Source organism: Protobothrops mucrosquamatus, unplaced genomic scaffold (genome assembly GCF_001527695.2).
Source record: "Protobothrops mucrosquamatus isolate PMUCROS unplaced genomic scaffold, P.Mucros_1.0 scaffold835, whole genome shotgun sequence".
In the NCBI taxonomy this organism is placed as follows: Eukaryota; Metazoa; Chordata; class Lepidosauria; order Squamata; family Viperidae; genus Protobothrops; species Protobothrops mucrosquamatus.
The window spans coordinates 25706-46697 of record NW_015387091.1 but is presented as its reverse complement, the minus strand read 5'-3'; the positions used below and the strand labels follow the sequence as shown (position 1 = coordinate 46697).

General features: G+C 38.6%; 1 protein-coding gene across 1 annotated transcript; it reads left to right on the top strand.

Annotated features, from left to right (window-relative positions):
• The first annotated feature begins 808 nt into the window (after positions 1-808).
• On the top strand, positions 809-19027 carry GTF2A1L (general transcription factor IIA subunit 1 like). Its single transcript, XM_015818976.1, has 9 exons — positions 809-829; positions 3547-3648; positions 5409-5526; positions 6764-6831; positions 9109-9205; positions 11780-12345; positions 12694-12981; positions 17451-17540; positions 18920-19027. The coding sequence occupies exons 1-9, from the start codon at positions 809-811 to the stop codon at positions 19025-19027; spliced, it is 1458 nt and encodes a 485-aa protein (XP_015674462.1).
• Positions 19028-20992: the final 1965 nt, after the last annotated feature.

Below are 20992 nucleotides of genomic sequence, written 5' to 3'. Positions count from 1 at the left end.
CTGCCAAAATCCCGATGCACTGGGTGGCAGTAAAGAGGGATAGACAATGTCAGCTTTTCTCTGACAACATTTAATTCAGATTCCCAACCTCCCAGGAAAACCACAGCCATGTGGCCTGCTCTTGTCTGGCTGTGTTGACATGACACATTGAACCATGAATGCTCTCTATCAGCTGCGTTCCCACAACAAACTAATCTAAATAGTGGTTGGCCAGGTGAAGCTTTCCCAATGGAGACAAAGGTGCACCTGTGTAGTTCTTGGGCCATTTGTTTTACAAACAGTACTGCTCTCCAAATTGATCTAGTGCCTAGAAGCAACATGTCATACTCTGTTGAGAGCTATGGCGCTTTATACCTAGGGCAGGATTCCCAAAAAAATATCCCGGGCAACAACCCATCTTGGAGAGTCGTCGCTCGGGTCGATGCACTCGGAGTACGTTCAAAGATTTTAATTCGCATAAAGGAAGGAGATAATTTGATACTGCCGACCTATTTTAGAGCCTTTCCCTCGTCGTCCCCCCACCCCCCCGTAATGTACTTAGTGTTTGTCTATTGTTATTTCATTGGATTCTCACATCAGGGATCCTCCCTTCGGGCTCTTGCCGAATCCCGCTCTACTTTTCCCGCAAAGTTCTTCGCTATTCGCGAAACGGCCGGACTTCGGCCACTCGTGGCTGGGCAACCGCCGGGGGGCGCGCGAGGACGAACGTTGGGAGCCCCGGCGGCGGCTTAAGCGGTCCATGGAGGCGCCGGTGGAGGCAGGAGGCGCCGCGAGAGAAAGAGAAAGGGAGAGGAGGGAGCGAGAAGCGATGGCTTACGGCAACCCTGTGGTGAGGGTGAAAGAAGTGTGTGTGTGTGGGGAATTGGCGAAGGAAAAAAAAAAAGGATTGAAAGCCAGTCCAGGTTAAGCCCACCCTCTCGCCTAGGGTAGGAGGGAGTGTTCAGTGCAGAGGAAGGCTGTGTTGACATCCATTTTCTTGATGAACATAAATACATGGACTGACTGCACTGGGTTTGTAGGCTAATCTGTCCCAACTAAGATTAATAGTAAACTGAGCGTACTAGCAAATATATCTGCTGTCCTTTACCTGGCCTCAGTTGGTGGGGGGGGGGGAGAAACCCACCTTGCTGAAGAGGTCTTTGAACAGGTTAAGTAAAGCAGGATGATGAGACACAGCTCAGCTGATTTTAGAAGGCTGTGAAAGGGGATAGATAGGCTATAAGCAACAGTTGTTCAGACTTAGGCAGTTGGCCTCTAGATTCCTATTCACATGGTAAGATAAGATGACTATAAGTAGTAGTGGCTGCCTGTGAAGTTCTCTTGAGTAGGATAAAAAACTGGATTAGATTTGATTCACCAAGGGCTCCTACTCTGAGTAATCTGACTTCCACATAATGAGGCTGCAGGTGGCCTGCATCTCCTTCCGCTCAGAAGAAAATCAGTCCCACCTATCACTTGGAAGTAGTTTGGGAATAAATGTAGGTTGAGTTTGAAACAATATCCCTGGAAAATTATAACAGGATAATCCTCTTTGAATTGATCTGAAGGGTAGCCATCTACTTCATTTGCTAGGTTAGACTGCCAGTAATGTGTCTGAAAGTCAAACAAGAGGAATAATATTTAATGTAATTTACTTTGTTTTGAGCATTAAAGAATTTCATGCCACATTATTTCACTAATTATAACAAATTATGTTGAATCATAATGATTTACCTTTGAACACCTCACAATTTAGTGCTGAATTCAAATTTGAAATTTTCAGCTGGTACTTCTGACCTTCAGACTATCACAGTTCCAAAATAAAATGAAACAGGTATCTGAAATGTTTTGTTTTTTGATTCACTAAATCTAGAGTTCAGACATAGACCTGCTGTTCACAAAAATGCTCATTGTTTCTTTAAAAGGTCATCTGCTTCAAATTACTTGTTTGAGGCTGTGTGTATATAATTTAGTGCCTGCCTTGTATTTCTGTTCACCCAAATAATAAATGATAAAAACCCCAGAAGAAATCTAGTTGGAAAGCTTTTGTTAACAGAAGGACTGCTTTATGGGTGAGTACTTAAAAGAATTAAACTAAGCCCATGCTTAAATTAATTTGGTATCTTTCACAATGACTCTGATCTAATTTGAATATAGTTTGGATCTGAATGCAAAACAGAATCAGTCCAGATTTGCACTGCATTTCAGAACAGATTTTAAAAACTGCAATACATTTAAGATTATAAAATGCCAGCATTTATTTATTGTGACATTAATATGCAGTTCATCCCATTAAAAAAAAAACATTTACTGCCTAGTGTAAAAAGTCTAAGATTCTGTTAGCTTAGGAGCCAGGGCAGATATCAAAGGGAGTGTGTGTATATAAATGAGCATGGATAAAATATTTGTGTGCATTTATGAAAACATTATAGAAAGAAAAGGTTGATAAAAGAGTATTTTGCCAACTCTCAAGATTCTCTGGTTTCTTGGTCAGAAAAGAAGCTACTGAGCATTTCCTTATCTCTTTTCTTCCTGCTGTTTGCTCTCTAAGTGAGGGCTGCTGAACAACAGGGATCTTCAAGAATTACTGGTAAGAGTTCCTGGCTGGCACCTAACATGCTGGTTTTGATAAAGTGATCAGCATCTTTAAAAGAAAGGTGATTGTTGCTCATCCTCTAATTTTGGATAATGCAACTAGTTAAACTTTTTAAAAAACATTTTTTAAAAGGAAAAATAAAAGATTTTCTTTTTACTTAAAATTTTAAGGAGGGTGTGGCCTTTGTTGACACGATGAACAACATATTGTACAATAAGGCCAGGTAGAATATTTAAAACTTCAGCCTGTGCATGATTCAGCTTGCTTCCTCTTTTTCTGAGTGAGTTGCACTAGCAATCCAACATTTGCACTGGTATCTTTTGAGGACAATTACATGACTGTTAACTGTTCTTTCTTCTCTTGTTATGTACCATCACAATTGGGGACACAGGTAGGAAATCTGGGACCTGGATTTTAATAGTCTTTTATGGAATTTTTCTTTACATGTCCATATGCCTTCTTTGGGACTAGGCATCATTGTGTTGCATGCATGTACTCATAATTTTTGGGATAATTATGCAGACTACAGGAAAGGAGTAACAAATACGAAGCCAAAAAAGAATTAAAGGCCTGAGATTAAAAAAAGAAGCATACTAAAACAATTTATACATAGCACCATTCACTTTCAGTAAGTTTTTATCCTTGCAAATCCTCTTTGCTTCTCCTTTTCTCTAGACTTATTTACATCCCCTTAATTTTATTTTTTGTTTTTGAAAGTCAGTCTTCAATATCTGTATAAATTCTATATATAAACCAAATCACCCAATGTGCATCTTTTGTGCTGGTTACTGAATTTTTGTATTCAATCTCCAGTCAGCACCCATTTATTCTTGACCCATTTATTCTTAACAAAAGACAAAATTCTGAGATTCTGTTTCTGCACCCAATAATACACCTTTAGATGTATTATCTGAATGGAACATAGAACCCCAAAGCAGCTCATCTCTTTCTGCAATTTATATGTTGTGCAGCCTAAATTCTACAAGTCGGTCATTGATGATGTGATTGAAGGAGTCCGAGATGTTTTTGTGGAAGAAGGTGTAGATGAACAAATTCTGAAGGAGCTCAAGCGGGTTTGTTGATAACTCCATTTCTCCAACTTATCTTATTTTTTTATCATTTCTAGTTGGTAATAAGTAGATCAAATGCCCGTTTTTGGTAGATGTGCCCAATTTTTCAATTGCCACTGGTTTTGTCCATATTGAACAATTGAAAATGCTCTTGTCTGTTATGGGATTTTGAGATGAGTCATATTTTTTCTAATAATGGAATTTCTCCAACAATATACATTTGGGATTATAAGCTTTGCAACCACCAAGTAGATTCTGGGCTGAATTAATACTTTTTTTTTGCTATCTCTCATTTGCTATGTAAGTTCTTCTTTTAGCTGTTGAAATTCTACTGAAATTACTTGGAGAAAGAAGTTGCAATGGCTGGTGCCCATATTTCTTTGAAAAGTATAGGATTGTTGCCAACAAAGTTTAATTTCCTGCAGATACCAGAGAGAAATCAAAGGAGAATAAACATTTTGTAGTTGTTCCTCACAATTATTGACAAATATATCAGTCAAGGTTGTGAGGGTTTGGATGGGGAGAAACCATCTCTGACTCAATCTGATCAAGACAGAATGACTGTGGGTGTTTGACTTGCCCAGATCTTGGGTATTCCATTTCTGATCTTGAATGGGATAGCACTTCTCTTTCAGGGTTGGGATGCAGTCTGAAGGTCTTCCTGGGCTCGCAGCTCTTGTTTGAAGAACAGGTGTCAGCTGTTGCCAGGAAGGCCTTTACACAACTTCATCTGGTGCACCAATTGCACCTTTCTTAAATTGGGTGCCCTTCATCATTCATACCCTAGTGGTGTGACTACTGCAGTGTGCTGCTCTTGAAGGCCATTCAGAAGCTTCCACTGATCCAGAATGTGGTGGCATGAATAGTAATAGGAATGCTTGGTATACCCACATAGAGCTAATCTTCACTTAGCGACTGCTCTGTTTAACAAACTTTCAAAGTTACTACAGTGTAAAAAAACCTTTGTGACCAATTCTCTTCAGGAAAGGCCTCTGCAGCTGAGAACAGAGCTCCGGTTTGATGTATGTGTCACCCCCCGGCCCCTGTTTCACTGGCAGAGGCCTTTTCCTGAAGGCCTCTGCCGGTGAAATGGAGGCCGGGGGGCAACACATGCATCAACCTGGACCTCTGTTTTCGGCTACAGAGGCCTTTCCTGAAGGCCTCTGCCTGTGAAATGGAGGCCGGGGTCAATGTGGGTGAGTGGCAGCGAACGGCTGCAGAAGAAGTGGGCCACCAGTGGCCACGTGGACTCCTGCTGGACGGGACTGTTGGTCCTCCACTGTGAGGCAAGATAGCGGGGGAAAAAGGACATCTCCTGAAAATAATGCCTCTTTTGGAGGCAAAAAAATATATAAGACCAGATGTTATTTTCGAGGAAACACAGTACAGCCATTTTGCATGAAATAGAAAAAAATGAACTTATGATTTATGAATTTGATGATTAGAAAAAAAGGTATAAAAAGAGGGTTTTTTGTAAACATAGAATAAGAGGTAATTTTGTACAGTATCTATACTTGTGATTGCTGTAAAAAAAATCAGAAGCTATTTTCTATTTCTTTTTCATCCTCTCTTTTCATACCTTTTGTTTTTTATTGTTTTCTTTTTTATTTCTTTTCTTCACTTTATATTGTTTATTGTTAATGTTTATCTCATTTTTAACATTCTCTATTCAAATTATATGAAAAAAGAAGAAAATTCACCACACCTAATGTGGATGAGCTTTTTTCATTTTTGTCTCTGTGTTTTAAATTTTTTTCTTGCAGCGCTGGGAAATGAAAGTGATGCAGTCTAAAGCAACTGAAGGTTTCTTCTACCATAGTCATGTTTTGCCCCAGTTTACCCTGCATCTTCCATCCAGCTTCCAAGCCCTGCAGACTACAGGTTGATGACTGATTTCTTTCAGCAAAGATTGTCTTAGGAATCATTGCTCAGTATGAAAGCATGGACTTCAATTCATCTTCTGCATCTTCTGCTGTGGGATGAGCCGGAAACAATAGAGAATAATTTGTCTTTTTCAGAGATACCAAACACAAAGTTCAACACCATTCTGTGTCTTTTAAGGGGAAATTATGGGAATCAAACTCACCTAATTGCCAACAATATAAGGGAGTTTTTTTGTTTTTTGGGGGCCAGAGCTACCTTTGCCTTTAAGAAAATGTTTGAGCTTGGAGAGCTGCAGGGAATGTGCCATTCCTGATTGGGACGGGAGGCCCCTGAACATTTGGCCTTTCTATGTTTAGAGTCTTAAGGGGTTATTTTATTTAAAAAGTGTGCATTAAGATAAGTAGAACATATTATTTGGAAAGTTATTTCTTTAAAAAAAAAATAAAAATGAAAAGCAAATTTGCCACTGAATTTCAGTGCAATGATTTTGGCAAAGGTGGTACTGGAGGCCACATTTGGCCTGCAGAATATGACCAGCTGATCTATTGTGTATTGCACAGAAATGTTCTTGTAAATATAAAAATATAGCCAGAACCTAATGGCAAAATAATTCAGTGAAAGTGTTTCCTTTTTCAACTCTAGTGTGACTCAGAATGGCTGTATTTGCACATCAGATTAAGCCTGAATTTTGAAGACTTCCTTGCTTGCTACTTGTTTACTCCTGCTGACTCTTCCTGCCTGTGGAGTAGACTAAACAAATCATAAACACTACTATGATATGGGAAACCAAAGAACTGGCTTGTTCTCTTCCTAAGTTTTACAACAAAGCATAGTTACAATGAGTGGCCTCATTCTAATGTTGGTCAAGTGTTACAAATAAATGAATCTTTTCTAGGTTTATTCTCATTTAACAATTAGTACAAATTCTAATGTCAGTCTTTCTTGTTTATAATGTATGTGCCAAGGGTATATAAAATGTGAATTTTATACATTTCAGAGCAGCTTTTTTTATATGGGCAACCTCTAAACCTGTGTGGTTCAGTTCTCAGAATTATCAGTAATAGGCATTCATTTGAGATTAGCAGCAATTTAAATTTCGTTAATGGATAAATGTTGCTGGAGAATAATAAGGCTACAAATTCACATCAGAAGTACCCGAAGTAGAAAAGGCAATTCAAAAGAAATTCAATTGTTGAATGATGTTTAATCTTTTATTTAAATAATATTTCTTTAGGTGTTACTGCAGGCAGAGGAATGCGTCAGTTCACTAACTCTACAATACCAGCAGTAGCAGCTGAACTAGTATGTAACTTTGATATTTCCATATAATTTTAACATTTCAAAAAAGGTGAAAATGTAAATTCAGCCATGAATGGAAAGGCAAGTATCTGTGCTCTGGGATGGAAAAATCCCTTCTGCCAAAAGTGGACAGAGTCCCAGGTAAGACGTATGTGATGCCCCAGGGGACTGGAAGCTGCTCTTGGAGACCTGATGCAGGCCATACAAGAGTTGTGGGGTTACTGCAGACACATGTCTTCACTCCAGGGAGTATTTTCAGCCCCAAGGTGGAGAGCCTTGTCCTCAGCACCCCCCAAATTCTATGTGGTCTCCGTAGGGCTTTCCAGGACTTCCCCCACTATCCTGAGACATCCTGCTCTCCTTACCTGGGAGGTTGTCCATTTAACCATCTACAAGATCATTCAACAACCACAACTGGGAGTGCTGGGATTGCAGTTGAGCAAAGTGGTCACATGACATCTTGCTTAACCACTGCTTTGCTCAACAACAACATTTGGTCTCAGTTGTGGCCATAAGTTGACATTACCTGCATAGCTTTAATATATTCCATATTCTTGAATGATTCACATAGTCAAAGGCCTAGTTAAAATCAATCAAACAAAGTTAAAGCTCATTTTGGTATTTTCTTGCTCTGTTATTAATTGGTAATTATGTGATTTTGTTTTCCTCTGCCTTTCATTTCACATTCATTTGGTATTTCTCTTTTTATGTATGACTTTGTTTTTCATCATAAAAATTTAAGTGAAATGTTGCTTGCATAAGGATAATTGGTAATTATGCAGTATCTTGCATTTCTCATAGGTAAAGCTATACACTGATCACCAACCTATAGATCAAAGTTTCTTGCTCTACTGTATATTTGTTGGCATAAAACTTTGCATTTTAACAGTTTGCACTTTAACACACTCCTATAGATGGTTAGCAGAATTATTTTTCTGTGAAAAATGAAACTGTAAGAAAATATGGGTGGATTACAAATGAGACTCCCCATAAAACATTTTGAGTGTGGTGAAGCATTTGAACAACATGCGCACACACAGAGATAGATAGATAGATAGATAGATAGATAGATAGAGAGATAGAGAGATAGAGAGATAGAGAGATAGAGAGATAGAGAGATAGATAGAGAGAGAGAGAGAGAGAGAGAGAGAGAGAAGAACTGAGTCACTGTCGAGAGAGCATGACCATCACCGCCCCATGTGTGTGACTGCCGATCACGACTGAATACCACCGTGTTACATGCCCTGTCAGGCAGAGGTGCCAACTTGAGAGACCCCTTTGGGCTGGCAGCCATCTGAAGAGGAGGTCAGGAGGGCCCGAACCTAAGCGGTCCCTTTGGGGGTGGCGCTACACTATATACCTATTTTCATTAATCTAAATACTATGTGGGTTTATATAAGTGCATACACATGCAAACAGGATTGTATTGCAAAAAACATTCAAGGCAACTTCCATTAATTAAATATTTAGGTCTTCTATCTCCCTCACTGGAAGTCCTTGGGTAAAGGCTATAAAGCCACTTCTTAGATCTGCTTCTAGCTTTGGGTTTTTTAGACTGTAATTGGATAGTGCCTCCAATTCCATAATTCAGTAAAACAGTCTACCTAGATTAATTCAAGAAGAGACTGGACAGCCATTTGTCCAGAATAGAATAGGATGCACTGCATGAGCAGGGGGCTGGACCAGAAGGCCAACCCTATTATTCTATGTTCTATGTTTCTAAGGTTCTTTGTTGGAGGAATAAAATAAATTCAATTTCCCTAAATTTCACTTTATAATCTTCAATTTCCAGTCAGCTCCTCTAAAAGATTGAAGCATGTTCAAGTAACTGTGCTCAAGGAAAAAAAAATCCTCCTTAATGGAGATAGAATTCAAAATCTGACTTTTCTTAAATCACAGGGTATTTTTGGAGATCTGTAAAGGAAAAGAAAAAATGTGTTTTTCACAGAGACATAGCCAGAATGTAGAAATGCAGAATTAAATATTGTTTGGCATTTCATATTAGAAACATGTTGAAACTCCTGGGCAGTTCTAGTTTTTATAGTGACAAGAAAAAGAACTTCAAAATAGGTAGGAAGTCTATACAAAACCAAAGAAGAACTGAACATGATTTCCTGCCACATGAGATAAAGTTTTGATGCCCTATTTCATATTACTTTGGAAAATAAAGTTGCATAATTTATGTTAATAAAATAGAACATGGGCTGCTCTGACCTAGGATACTACAACTTTGGACATAGTAATTGAGTGATTTTTCCTGATAAGCTTTCTTTTATTTAGGAGTCTTCCCAGTCTAGTGGTGCCATCCTTTCTCTGACTTCTGGCCTTACCTATCCTATCCAAATGCCTCCTGGTGTGACTCTTCAGACAGCATCTGGTAAGAGTTAATAGTGTAGCCTTCATCAGTGTTTCTCTGCCTCAGGATTTTTAAGACGGGTGGAATTGCTTGCTGGGGCAATTCTGGGTGTTGAAATCCACCGATCGTAAAGTTCCTGAGGTTGAGAAACACTGGCATTGAGCATAATTTATGTAGTAAGCAAAATAACAACAACAATGACAAATGCATACAAAATCAAAATTGAGAAGATAGCAAAAGACAGTAAGTGCCGCCTATGCAAAGAAGCTGAAGAAACAGTGGACCACCTGGTAAGCTGCTGCAAGAAGATCGCACAGACTGACTACAAGCAGCAGCATGACAAAGTAGCAACAATGGTGCATTGGAAGATCTGCAAGAAATATCATTTGCCTGTAAGCAAGAACTGGTGGGAGCATAAAATAGAGAAAGTCATAGAAAATGATAAAGTTAAACTGCTCTGGGACTTCAGAATTCAAACAGACAAGCACCTATAACATAACACCCTGGACTTAACAATTGTCGATAAGAAAGACAAAAAAGTCTGGATAGTGGACGTGGCAGTGCCTGGAGACAGCAGAATAGATGAGAAAGAATGGAGAAGATAACAAAATACAAAGACCAATAAATAGAAATAGAAAGACTGTGGCAAAAGCAAGCAAGGGTAGTACCAATAGTAATAGGCGCCTTGGGTGCAATCCCAAAACAACTGGAGCACCACTTGAACACCATTGGCATTGACAAATTCACAATTGCAAAAGGCGGCCTTACTAGGAACTGCTTCCATTCTGCGACGATATCTGTAATACCATCAAACATCCACATCTGCCTTGGTAAGGACTCGATAGGTAGACAAAAATGTCAAATCCAGTCTGAACATCTGGCTGACTGTGCGATGATCAATAATAATAATATAAAAATATAAACTTACCAAGAAAGAAAGGAAAAACTGCAGTGTGGACAACCATTTATATAGGGGAGAAATAATAACAATAATGATTTGATAGACTAATGCTGGTGCTGATACTTTAATTAAAGAAGCTTGCATGCTGGAAAGAAACTCTGTCTTAGCCACTGTGAGTTTCCTACAGCTTTAAGTTCAAAAGCACAATATGAAGCAATAGATAAGGGGAGTGCATACTGGCTTAGCAGAAAGGTAGCTTGGGTACTTTAAAGAGCATTTAAGGCAATGGAAAATCATATAGGAGAGCTTTCCCTAACGTCCCTTCTGGATATTGTAAAATACTTCTCCAGTGCTAAGTTGGAGTGCTAGCTGTCCACCCACCCACCCTTGAGACAGCAAGGCCGGCATGAAATTTGCTCTCCCTATTCTACTGCCTCTTTCCCCTTCTTTGATTTCCCTCCCAAGATAATGGGCAACAAAGCCTAAAATATTTTATTGTGACAGTGTAAAAATAAGGGAGACACAAATACTTTAATTAATACCAACAGAACTGAACATGAATTAAACCTTTTTCACATATTGCCTGAGGATGGGATGAAGGCAGTGTCATATCTGTGTTGTAATGTGCAAGTGGAGAAAGGTTCATGGTCATGCAGATTCTGAATTGCAGCTCATCTGTAGGGTGCCAACTGAGGAAGACTAATGTAAGAAACAAGGAAGGGAATATTTGTTGAAGAGGGAATGTACAATCTTTCACTTATCCAAAGATAGAGCGAGCATTCTTCTTTTCTTTCTCCTTCCTCTTCAGCCAAACTAAGAAATAATGTTTGTGGGCATGTAATTTGTGTAATATAATGCAATTTGTATCAGCCTGAATCAGTCCACTGCAGGATGAAAGCGTCTTCACTGATTTAGGGTTGACTGAACAAGTGACTGGGCCAAAATTATCCAGTTGGCTACTATGTTGACATGTACTCTTTCTCGCTGTATATGAAATGCAATGATAATGATAACAGCCTTCAGATGCAAAGAGATTGGTCTGTGTACATTAGTGTTGCAATGGGAAAATAATCAGTGAGATGGGGAGTGCAGAAGGGGCAATATGCATTTTTAGGAGTGTGATCTTTGTTCCATATTTGGCTTTAAAACAAAAAAAATTCATATTAACTTTAGTGGAGGAGTGAGGGCAAACTATTAGTTTGGAGGAGCACTTTTCTCCATCTCCCTGGAACCATCCCTGCTTGTATATCCTCTTCTGCTTCTTTACAGAGTTGAATTAACTGTTGATCGATAGTGGTTGGAGGGAGGCAAGAGTTTGAGTGGCATATTTGTTCAGTCGTTCTCGCTTGCAGGATGGGTGGCCATATGCAGCAAATGGAATAAAACGAATACATACTAGACATTCTGGTTGGCTGCCAGAGAATTTCATTAGGCCAGGTGATTTAATTAGGGCTGTGAAGCATTTCAGGTTCCATTCTAGAAAGTTGCTGGAGTGAATCCTTTCTGAAGGAGCCCTGTCTTTTCCTGAATTTGGGCAGCTGGCACATTGTCTTGGAAAAAGACCTGCTATTTTAAAAAGGTGCAGGCAATTGGTATGTTTGCTGCCCTGCATGCTTTGAGCGGCCCTTATGGACTAAATGCGAAAATACTGCATAGTCCTAACATCCACAATGTCTGCTTTTTTCTTCTTGTAGGACACTTGTATAAAGTCAATATGCCTGTGGTTGTCACTCAAACTACTGGTGGAGGAACTGCCATCCAGACTCCACTTCAACAAATATTCCAGCAAGTTGGGAAGCAATCCTTGGTGCCTCAGCTGGCCCCAGTCAATATTATACAGGCAAACACGTCTTCTCTTCAAGAAATCAGCAATGGTAGCTTGCTGACCTCAAAGCCTGCTGTGCCCCAGCATCTAAAGATGGGGGATAAAGACTTGCTTGGGGCTACTGCTGCCACACTAAAAGCCACCAGAAGTCAGGGGGAAGGTGCAATAGGGACCCTGGTAAGCCTGAAACCCTCAAGTTCTTTACAGACTCCCCAAATAGCCATTACAACTCTTCCTGTTGCAAAGTCATCTGGAGCAGACAACCTCAGACCCAGAGAAGCAAGAGAAGTCATTTCTTCTGGTGGGGGACAATTGTCTGTGAATCTTGAGCAGCCTCCGGACTCTGATGATATAATTGAGCTGATAATTATGGGCAATGACTTGGATGACACTGCCCTTCTCTCTGATGAAACCAGCCTCTCTCTTGTTGAAGAGGTAACTCTGCTGCTTTTTTAAAATATTTTTAATATTGCTGCTTGAAGAGAGCTTATAGATATAATTTTAAAAATGTATTTATACACAGCTTGAATAGAAATGTAGAATGAGCTTCATCACAGAGTTGCTTTGCAGAGTGAGATGGACAGCATATATATTTACTAAATGAATAAAAATAAAATCATCCCACTTAAAAGCAATAGCAAAATACCTATTGATTTTACTGAAGTTGAACAGTCTTGATAGTTTTAATGTGTTGTGGGGCAGAAAGTATTGTATAATTTTAAAAAGACATATCTCTTGACTGCGTGCTTCTCCATAGCCTTTCAAATCCTCACTTCCTTTTAGTTAGATACCAGTGTGCAAATGGAATCAGACCTGCTGGCCCAGAAAAATATTTCAAATGATCTTGAAGAAATCATTCAACTAGATGGGACAAGTGATCTTTTACCCAAAGCAGAAATAGAAAGTCCAAGAGATGGAGAAGATGAGGAGCTTGTTGGTATAATTGATGCTGAAGATTTAAAAGTCCTGGATGAGGAAGAAGAGGAGGAAGGTGAAAATAGCACTTCAGACAATCAGTCTCTCAACAGTGCTAGCGATGCTGATGAATCCTCAGTTGATATTGTTGAGGAGGTAAAGCTTCCGAATGTTTACAATGATTTGCTTTCACTTTTGCTGCATAGTCTTAACTTGCATAAAGAAAACAGAATTACAGTGGACCTTTACAGCTGTCCAGTCCTTCACTGATGAATTACTAAATCCTTACCTCAGCTCTAAAGGCCTCTAATAAAGGTGTTCTTTTCCATTAATGAATAGGGCATCATTCTTTTTTTTTTAATTGAAAATTTTATAAAGGTTTTACAATATACCTCCCCCCCTCCCCAACCCCCCTTCCCCTTCCCCTCCCCCCTCCCTCCCCCCCGACTTCCCAGAGCCAATCACAAGGTTAACAATTCAATAACCATACTCTGTCTAACATTAATCACTATTAGATTAACAAATCTATAACATCCTTTAACTCTCTTTTAAACAAACATATTAAACACAATAATTATAACATCTTATTACTAATTATAGATAAAAATAAACTACATTAACACTCTAAAGTTTACTCAAAAACAAATAAAAATTTTTAGTTCCATATTTACTCTCAATATAATCTATCCATCTTCTCCAAACCAAAATATATCTTTCTTGTGAATAATCCTTCACATAGGCAGAAATCTTAGCCATTTCTGCTAAATTTGAAACTTTGAATACCCAATCTTCTATAGTGGGCAAACGTTCTGTTTTCCAACATTGAGCTACTAGTAATCTTGCAGCAGTTATCAAATTCAACATCAAATCCATTTCTTTTTTATTCAGATCTTCCATAATACCCAACAAAAATATCTGCGGCTTAAACTTTATCTTTTTCTTAAAAATATTTTGAATATTCCACCATATCTTTATCCAGAATGCCTTTACCTCCCTGCATGTCCACCACATATGGAAATAAGTTGCGTCTAAGTTTCCACATCTCCAACACTTGGGTTGTAGATTAGGATACATGCAGGACAATTTTTGAGGATCCAAATGCCACCTATAAAACATTTTGTAAAAATTTTCTCTTAAATTTTGAGCTTGAGTAAATTNCTAATCTGTTTCATCAAATTTACATCCTGTACTGTAATACCAACTTTTTGATCCAAACGCCACCTCATTAACAATTGATTATAATAGAACCAAGAATATTCAATATTTTCTTGTTTCAAATCTACTAAAGATTTAAGTTGCCAATCTCGTCCTACCGGAAAGAGTAGTTCCTTATAAGAAACTTTATCCAAATTAACTCCCCTAGATATCCCCTCTATTATCTGTCCTGGACTTGCCCAAATAGGGATCTTATAATTTAATCTATAATAATATTTCTTCCAAACTCGAAGTAAGGCACTTCTTAAAATATGAGCCTTAAAATTTCTATCTACTTTTTTTTTTATCATAAATTAAATATGCCTGCCAACCAAATAACAAGTCCCATCCTTCAAGAGAAAGTATATTTCTATTTGTCAAATTTAACCAATCACTAATCCATGTTCATTGCGGATTGATTTTCTTGAGAAGTAGATAACAACATCTCTTGGAAGGTTTCTCTGTCTTGCAACCCATGAGTTAACTCTAAAATTTGTTTCCATTTCTCTCATGATTTCTTCAGGTTGGCAGGACAAAACCAGAGCCAATTCTGCTGCAATTTCCTCCTCCAATTTTTCTTGGACATTCTCCCTAAGTCCTCTTATTCTCAATGCATATTCCATTTCTCTATATTGTGACATAAGGACCTCATTTTGAGTTAAATCCGCATTCTCTTCCACTTTCCCCAATCTAATTTCCAAAGTTTCAACATGTTCCTCCACTTCTTCCACCCCCCCTTCAATGCGTTCTACATGGCCAGCCAAACCTTGCAATGCAAATAATATATCATCTCTCAACATTTTTCTCTTCAAGTTTCTCTTCAAGTTTCTTTTCAAGCAGCTCGTCTATTTCACATCTAATCTGTTTGGCTGTGTCCTTCAAAGCATCCTGTAAATCTTTCAATGTTAATGCTGGAATTGGAGGAGAGGGCGGGGGAGTAGGTTTTGTCTGCTGTGGTGTTTGAACAGCTGGGGAGGAACTCGAACTTTTCTGAGGAACAAAAGTTCCCACACGCTTTGAAGCCATTTTTCTTTCTCTTCTTCTCTTATAATTTCATTTATATCATATAATATCAAATAAAGTCTTGTGAAAACATCCAACAAAAACAGAAGCAGAATGCTTGCCCAACCAGCAACAAAATAACCAAGTCTAATGCAATAGAAATCCAGCAGAAAGTAAAAGTAAAATTAAAAGTCTCCAAAAAGTAAAAGTCTCTGTCAAAGAGCAAAACGCCCTTCCGCAGCCATATTTTTTTTCCTCTTTAACTTAAAATGTCAATGAAGAAGCTTATTAACTTCAGAGTTAAAGGCTCAAATCCTTCAAGCTTCAGACCTCCTGGATCGCTCTGTCTGCTCATAAAAATTTACTCACGATTTCCCAAAAGCAGAGGTTGAATCCGCGTCTGGCTTCGTTCACAGGAACGGAGGCAGCCCGAAGCGCAGAGAAGTCCCTGACTCCGGGGGAACTCACCTTCACCCCCACAGCTGTAAAACCATGAGGGCTAGGGAGTTCTACCCCTATCAGGGAAGCTCTCCCCCTCCCCTTTGCCCAGGGAAGGGGATTCCGAGCCACGGAGCAGCTGGTAGACGCTGCTCCTGCAGCTCTTACGTGTCCTCGGGGCGGACGGCTCGGAAAAAAGCCGCCATCGGCGCAGGGATCCAACCGGAAGTCCAATAGGGCATCATTCTTAATAATAATCATTCTTATAATCTGAACCTGTTAGTTAAACAAGAATGGGCAACCTGGAGCCCATCAGATATTTTTGACTAAAATTTCCATGGTCCTTTGCCATTGACCATATTGGTTGGGTCTAATGGATGTTGAAGTTTCTCGGTAGCAATAGAGCACTAGTTTGTCCTATTATCTGAGTGAAGCTCTTCAACTATTTGAACATACTGTAGCTATCAGATCACATCTTAAGAATCCATTCTGCAGATTAAATGCATATACTTTCTTTAAGCTTCCCTCCAAGGACTTGAGGAAAACACAGATCTCCCCATTCAAATCTGTGCTCACAATTGGATACACTTGTAATGCAAGTACTGTACAGGTAGCCCTCAACTTACAACAGTTTGTTTAATGCCTATTCAAAGTTACAACAGTACTGAAAAAAGTGATTTATGACTATTTTTCATACTTACAACCATTGGAGTATCCCCATAGTGATGTGATTAAAATTGAGATGCTTGGCAACTGACTCATATTTATGATGGTTGCAGTGTCCCAGGGTCATGTTTTCAACTTTTGCGACCTTCTGACAAGCATAGTCAATGGAGAAGCCAGATTCACTGAACAACCATGTTACTAACTTAACAACTATGGCAAGAAAGATTGTAAAATGGGGCAAAACTAAGTGAGACATTAATTTTGGGCAACAGAAATTTTGGGCTCAAGTTGTGGTTGTAAGTTGAGGACTACCTATATTACAATGATGGGAAATGTACATGTGTTGTTTATACATCATTTAACTTGAGGAGGTGATGTAAATTTGCAGTGTTCATTTCTGGGCAAGACACTAGCTCACGATACTTTTAAGCAGGCTTCAATTGAATAGTGAGTCCATTGCATGCTCTATTTTACTTAGATTTGCAACTTCCTGGAAATAACTTGTTTCTTATTGCTTCTGGTAATTGTGTGTGCACAATTGTGTCCCTGCAAATCCCAAAGCTGCTCCCTATCCTGAACAATTTTGCATTTTCTTTTTTAAAATATTGAGTATTGGTGCTGAAAAATATTTAATTAAAAATGTGCAAAAACCTGGTTAATAAAAATAAAGTGTGCAGAATTTACCTCCCAGAAGGCAAAAAGGGGAGTGGAGAAGTAATTGAGACAGGACACACATCTTTTGAGGGATAAAAGTGAGGAAAGTGAACTGAATTATTAGCAGAAAAAGTAATCTGAAGTCATTTATTGCTAAACCCTCCAGAATGTTCTTTTTTTATAGAAAGAAAGCAGACAGCAACTCTTTTGAGGAAACATATTTGTCTGGGAGCTCTATTTAATATCTGTAAAGTTGAAACAATAGATACCTTACTAGCATTCAGTAATGTGCCATCAGGAAGGTGGAAGTTGCAACATAACTGCTATAGGTATACTACTGATGCACTTTCCTGAATTTTTACTTGAAAAGGCACAACAGAGCACCGGAGGAAGAAGTGTGCTCTGTTTGGCCCAAGATAATTTTGTAGAGGCTGGCAACCATCTGTGATGCTCTCTGAGTTGTACCCTGCTTTGCAGACCCTGCATCAGGTACAGAAGTGGACAAAAGAACTCTATGAATTTGTTTGGTCCTTGTTGTAGAGGCAGGAACCCTATATAATAGCTCTGCAATATATTATAATGAGGGTTAGGTACAGCCTATTTTAATAAAATAGCTAAATACTAGTCAAAACGTTTTAGGTTAAATTTCTGGGGTGTTTGTTTCTTTGCAGGATCCTTTAAATTCTGGTGATGATGTTAGTGAACAAGAAACACCTGATGTTTTTGACACTGATAATATAATTGTATGCCAATATGACAAGGTATGTTTAAGTATTTTTCTTTTAAAATGACCTCTGAGACTTCAAGTCAGCCTTCCTTAACATCAAGTATGTCAGGCGTACTTCTCCCATGAAACTGGAAATTTGAGAAAATACAGATATTTTAACATAGTTCCATAGTGTCAGATTGGGGCACGTCCCTAATACATTTATATTTAAAAATAGCTTGTGTTCTGGACCCAGAAATAACTAAATAGCATGCTTGTTTTATTTCCCCTTTAATATGAACCCCCTCTTATATTTATATAATTGAATAGCATGCTTATTAGTCCCCATGCCCATGAGCTAGTGAAAGATTACAGCAAAAAATGAGACAACAAGCCTATGATGAATGATGACCTCTTCAATCGTATGTTGTCTTTTTATGGAGTTGTGCAGCTGAACTCTCATATGCTTGCTGAGGTTTCAGAAATCCATGCAAAGAGAATTAAAGCTGAGCAGAACCATGTGGTTAAATGTTGATGTACTTTAAAAGAATTGGACCTTTTGATTCATTAAGAAAGCTAATCATTTTGAGTGTGAATTTTCCCCATAATGTTACATAACTGGTGACCATGGCATGTGCCTTTAGACACACTGCATTTTTAATAATACAGGGGTGGGGAGATAGTGAAAGAATTAGATACATGGAAAACAGATCTTGGCATAACGGAGATGAACAGGTGTTTGAACAGGTGTTCGTGCTTCATTTCTCTCTCTTCAGAGCTGGCAAGGCTTATTTCCAAAAGCTTGCTCAGGACAATTTCGATTAAGTGAGAGTGGGAAAGAGTAAATCATAAAGGCCCAAGTGATGTTCAAACAAATCTATACACATCACCGAGGTAAACAGATCTAACACTTTTCTCAGTTGTCCAGGAGATCATGAGAACAGTAGCCTGATGACTGTGAGAACGACATAAAGCATCTTTAATGTGATTTCTCAGCACTTTTTCAAGGTCCTGTTGTGAAAATCATGCAAGTGCTGTCTCATATATTAGGACAGAGACCAGCAAATTCAGGGGAACTGTAAGACTTGCCACTCAATGAAAAAGTTTTAGCATCATCAGGGGTCTTGCTATCATTTGGGAAAGGGACAAAAATGGAGAACGTATTAATAGAGTAACCCAGAAGGAATCATGACTGGAATTCTAACAGGATGTTTCTTTCTGCAGTGTTTTTCCTGCTTCTAAATTACTGTAAGGTTTTCATTGTTGACTTGCCCCCCATGGTTTTGGTTCTAATATTAGACTGGTACGTCAAGTAACTTTCTTTTTCATTGCTTATAAAAGAAAGCATCTTTTCTTTTAGTGAACTTTCTAGTCACCAGGATGCAATGTTTTCAAAGCCAGGACTGAGGGATCCGACCTTTTATGTTTCATTAGGTTCAGCGAAGTAAGAACAGATGGAAATTCTACTTGAAAGATGGTGTGATGTGCTTTGGGGGAAAGGACTACATTTTCTCCAAAGCCATTGGAGATGCAGAGTGGTGAAACTTACAGAAATATCTGCAGGATTTTTAAAAACTATTTTGTAAAATTCTGTAAGGAAATATTGAATTTTTTTGTGTTCTGGAAATAATTCAGATGAGCAAAGTATGTGACTCTATAAAAATCCAGTGTTGACAATTACTGTGTGTTGATCAATCTCAGGTTAATTTGTATGAATCAGGAAATATATCTACTTGCTCCTTTCCTAGGTTGGTGCCCTCCAGATGATCTGTCTGTCTGTCTGTCTCTCTCTCTCTCTTTCACACACACACACACACACACACACACACACACACACACGCACACGCACACGCACACGCACACGCACACGCACACTCATACTCCCCTTATTCCTTCCTCCAAATGCACATAAGTCACTCAGGTTGGTTTACAGCAATTGAAATCAATATAAAAAACTGAAAACATTTTGAAGAAAAAAATGGAAAACATATCCAGTAAATCCATAGTGGGCAAAGACAAGAAATAGCAACTTCTGAAATTGAGATGATATCTAGAGAGATGGCACATTAAAAACGCAAGAATACCCCTGTTGCCAAGGCCAGTCTGAGGCAAGTATTTTGTTTCTTGCAGTGGCTCACGGGAGACTTTTGGAGTGCTATAAAAGGAGATGGACCTGCAATAGTGTGCTGATAACTATTTAACTATTAGCTCTTGCAGTTCCATTGCTCCATTGCTGCCAAGCTGACGATAGTGCGCTAGGTGTCTGGGCTCAGCACTGAGTTCAACTGGCTTGCAAAATTCCCAAAAATGTTACAGTCGGCTCTCACAAGCTGGTATGAACCAGCTTCACTACACCACTGCAGAAGTGTCTCTTTTGTACCAATTAGTTTTGGAACTCTTGAGTCCAACAAGGCTGATCCTGGTCTCCATAGTCATCTTTCATTATTTACCCTTCCGTTTTTTAAAAATGTGATTTACAGTTGAGGGTGGGACAGAGGATTGGTCACATTTATAGGTAAAACATATTTTTGTTTTAAAATACACTATTCCCCCTGAAATGTAATATATACCGCATATGGCTATCTAAATGTGCATTTTTCGTGCTTCCCTCATAAGCAGCATGAACAGTCTACTTTCAGATGGCATGGACCCTGAACTAAAATGATTGTCTGCTTAATTGCTGGGAGATAGTTCTATGACCATCAATAATACCCAGCTTCATTTAGAGTAAAGTCATAACTCCCCCTCTGAAGACTTTTAAGTTGATAGCTGCCACCAGTTTTTGTGGTAAGCAAATTTCTTAGTTAAGAAGTACAAGGAAGAAAAGACCAATTGTCCTAGTAAGCTTTTAGTGTAGATGGTGATTGTGGATGCATCACAGAATAAATACAATTCCCTCTAGAAAAATACTGTTTTTTTTTTATTTGGGGCATCAAATGATTTAGATAGGTCAGTGTGGGTAAATTAGTAGCATTTTTTAGTGTAGCTATAAATCTGGGTTGTTTGGTGCAAAGCTAAACCACTTACTTCATATTCCAAAATATTGAGGATCACTACTTCCCATATTTAAACAGTTAGACCCATAGACCAGATGGGATATCTCAGCAAATAGTAGCTCCTAGCTGACCTTGTCTTGTCTTGGAAGTTAAGCAAGATTAGGCCTGGTTACAACTAAGACGGAAGACCAATAGGGAACAGTTGAGCTCTTAAGTGAATCTTTCTCAATCTTAGCAACTTTAAAATGTATGGAGTTCAGCTCCATCCAAGAAAAGCTCTCTCAGTCTTTCCCTTCCTCTTGACCAATTAACTCTTCCTCCATATATTAGTTTTGCAATTCAGTCATTTATTCACTCTTTCTATATAAACAAACCACATCAATATATTCCTTTCATTTCTTGCACTCACTTTTGTATCCATGTTTCTTCAGCAATTTTAACAGGTATGGACTTCAAATTCCAGAATTCTCCAGCCAGTTGCCAAGGTTGAGAAACACTGTTCTAGAAAATG